This window comes from Sapajus apella, unplaced genomic scaffold (assembly GCF_009761245.1).
Source record: "Sapajus apella isolate SASKATOON/1434 unplaced genomic scaffold, GSC_monkey_1.0 scaffold36, whole genome shotgun sequence".
Lineage (NCBI taxonomy): Eukaryota > Metazoa > Chordata > Mammalia > Primates > Cebidae > Sapajus > Sapajus apella.
This window is the reverse complement of record NW_022436976.1, coordinates 10,700,844-10,703,657: the sequence shown is the minus strand read 5'-3', so window position 1 is coordinate 10,703,657 and position 2,814 is coordinate 10,700,844. Positions and strand designations below refer to the sequence as shown.

Sequence of the window (2,814 nt, the reverse complement as noted above, 5' to 3'; positions counted from 1 at the left end):
AGAGAGAGAGAGAGAGAGAGAGAGAGAGAGAGAGAGAGAGAGAGAGATGTTCCGGAAAGGACGCGAGGCTAGGATCCGAATCGCTTCTCTCCCCACTGCCCAGAGGCCAGGAGGTGCAACAGATAGATACCCAAGCTCGCTGAGTAGCAAAGGGGTAGGGTGAGAGAGGAGTCTCCAGGTTTCCCCAGGTTGCCAAAGGGGCACAAACTCCTGTCGGAGTGTCCCCGGGGGGCAGGGGAGGTGCAGCAGCGCCGCAGTTGCCCCCACCGCCCCACCCCTGACAAGGCAAACTCTTCCTGGGCAGGAGCCTTGCACTTGGCAGCGCCTGGATGTAAACAGGCCGGCCCGAGGGGCAGGCGGCGGGCGAGAGACTGGAGGCGACGAGGGAAGGAGGGAGCGGGACTCACCCTTGATGCTGGGGGGCTTTCTCTTCTGGGCCATCTTCCGGCCCCTTCCCTCCCCCGGACCCCCCACGCGCTTCCTCCGGCTGCTCCCGGGCGAGCCCTCGCCGCCGCTCTCCGCTCAGCGAGCTCTTTGTTGCTGTGATGGCATCTGCGAGGCAGCTGCGGCGGCCGGGCTGAGCGCTCGGCTTGGCTCGGCTCGGCTGGGGCGGGCGCCGCCGCCCCTCTGCTCTCGGCCGCGCCACGGGCCCCCCGCTCGCGCTGCTGTGGACGCGGCGGCTGCAGCGGCGGCAGCTGCTGTGCTGCTCCTGCTGCTGGAGGGGGCAGCGCTGGGTCCCCGGAGCTCCCGCCCAGCGCTGACCTCCCCCTTCCCCACACTCTCCCTCCCCCACGCCCCCACCCCCGGTGTCCCGTCTGAGCCGCCAGCCCCCATCCAACCGGCTACAGCGCCGTCATCCAGCAGCCGCTACTGGGAAAGATCACGGTGGTGGCGGCGGGGAGCTGCTGGGGGGCGCGGGGAGACCGCGGCCATCTGGGGCCGGGGAGGAGAAAGCCAGGCACTGATGGAGTCCGCGTCCGGCCTGCCAGACTCCGGGCCTTCCAAGCCCCCTCCCAAAAGGCCAGGACGCGCTATGCCCGCGAAAGACACCCGTCTTCACAGGCCAACCAGAACTCCGGCCACCTGCCGGAGGACGGCGCGGTCCCGTGCGACCCGGCCGCGGAGTCGTCCTCCACCGCAACAGCCTCGGGGAGAGCAAGCCCGAATTCCACGCGGGCTACGAGCCCCGAGGCGCGCGGTTCCCTCTGCCCCTCCCAAGCCGAGAAGGGAAGAGGGGAGAGGGAAACAGGAGGCTGATGGACTGGAGAGAAATGGAATTCCAGAGACGGCAGGTGTCCAGAGACACCTGCAAGAATGGCTTTGTTCTGGCCCTGAAGCTCTTAATAGTGAGGGCCCAGGAGAGTTCCCTTGGAGCTGTGGGAAAAGAGGAAACTAAGTTCACGCTCTCAGGTGTTGGAGGAATTGGGAGCCGGAGGTGTGATTTCTTGGCCTCCAGCAGAAACCTGCTTGCAGTGGCCGCGTTCTTTCTCGCTCTGACTGGGGGTTCGCTTTGGAAAGTTTACATTTTTCAGGAGGAGCTGTCCTCCTCTCGCGTGCTGATAAAGGATGAGAAGAAGAAATCCTGCCGGTGTCCCAGGACTGCAAGGGCAGGCGAAAGTTTAACAACGTAAAGGAGTAGTAGGCCTTAAAAGAATGGCTTAAAGGGTAGGGTAGGAAGGGGTTACCAGAGCGTGCCACTGTGGGGAGAGAATACATAATCGATTTTTTTTCCATATGCTATAGCTGAGATTACCACCAAAACGCACTTCCTAATTCGCAATGGCCTTCTTAACACTTCTCCTTTCCGCCTCCTAGGTTAGTACAGTTCCCAACCCAATCCGATTGTATAAACAGTGAGTTGATTCAATATCTCCATCCAGTAGTTGTCCCAGTACCACTGTGGTGCAGCAGAAAGAACAGTGGAATCCAGAACCCAATTTTGAGTTCTGGCCCTGTAACTTCATAGCTCTGAGAATTTGGACAAGTCTTTCAATTTCTCTGCTCTTCTGTTTTCTGATCTGTACGGTATCATCTCTAAAATTCCTGCTCCTGATATTAGTCACAAAATCATCACGTCACTTTTTTCAGCCTTTCTAAATACAGCTTCATATAATGTAATATACTTAAGTAAATAATCTAGAAACATGTGAAATAACCAATTCCTCTCACAATGAAGACATGCATCATAAATAAAAAAAGAACATGTTTAATAAGCAAAATAGGCCCATTCTCAGACGAGAAATAAGACTAACTCAAAGTTTTTCTCTTCCAAAAAGCTGCCTCTTATTTAACTAAAAACTACTCTTCTAGGTCTTCAAATGTTTACTGTATATAAATATTAGACTTCGTAAATATTTTTAATCCATTTATGTGCTCATATTTTATCACTGACTACTAATTACTGCCTATAGTAAAATAATGTTTTTCCATTTATTCATTACTTTCACATAATTTCATTTAATCGTGACCACAGCCATGAGTTGAAATGCGAGTCCTGTCTTCTAGGTTTTAGAGATAGTGAAATGGGATTCGTGGAGGTGTGATAACTTGCCCACAACTTCAGTGTAACTCTTTTTTTGTTTTTTTTTTTTTTAGATAGAGTCACGCTCTGTGCCTGAGAGTCTGGAGTGCAGTGGTGCAATCTCTTCTCACTGCAACCTCTGTCTCCTAGGTTCAAGCAGTTCTCATGCCTCAGCTTCCCTAGTAGCTAGGATTACAGGCACCGGCCACCACACCTGGTTAAATTTTGTATTTTAGTAGAGACGGGGTTTCACCACATTAGCCAGGTTGGTCTCAAACACCTGACATCAGGTG

General features: G+C 54.1%; 1 protein-coding gene across 1 annotated transcript in view; it reads right to left on the bottom strand.

Moving 5' to 3' along the window:
• Nucleotides 1-703, bottom strand: part of SLC44A5 (solute carrier family 44 member 5) — a 408,769-nt gene extending 408,066 nt beyond the window's left edge. Inside the window, exon 1 of the mRNA XM_032296576.1 lies at nt 408-703. Coding sequence (XP_032152467.1) covers nt 408-441 — 34 coding nt within the window. The 5' untranslated portion in view covers nt 442-703. The remainder of the gene's footprint in view (nt 1-407) is intronic.
• Nucleotides 704-2,814: the final 2,111 nt, after the last annotated feature.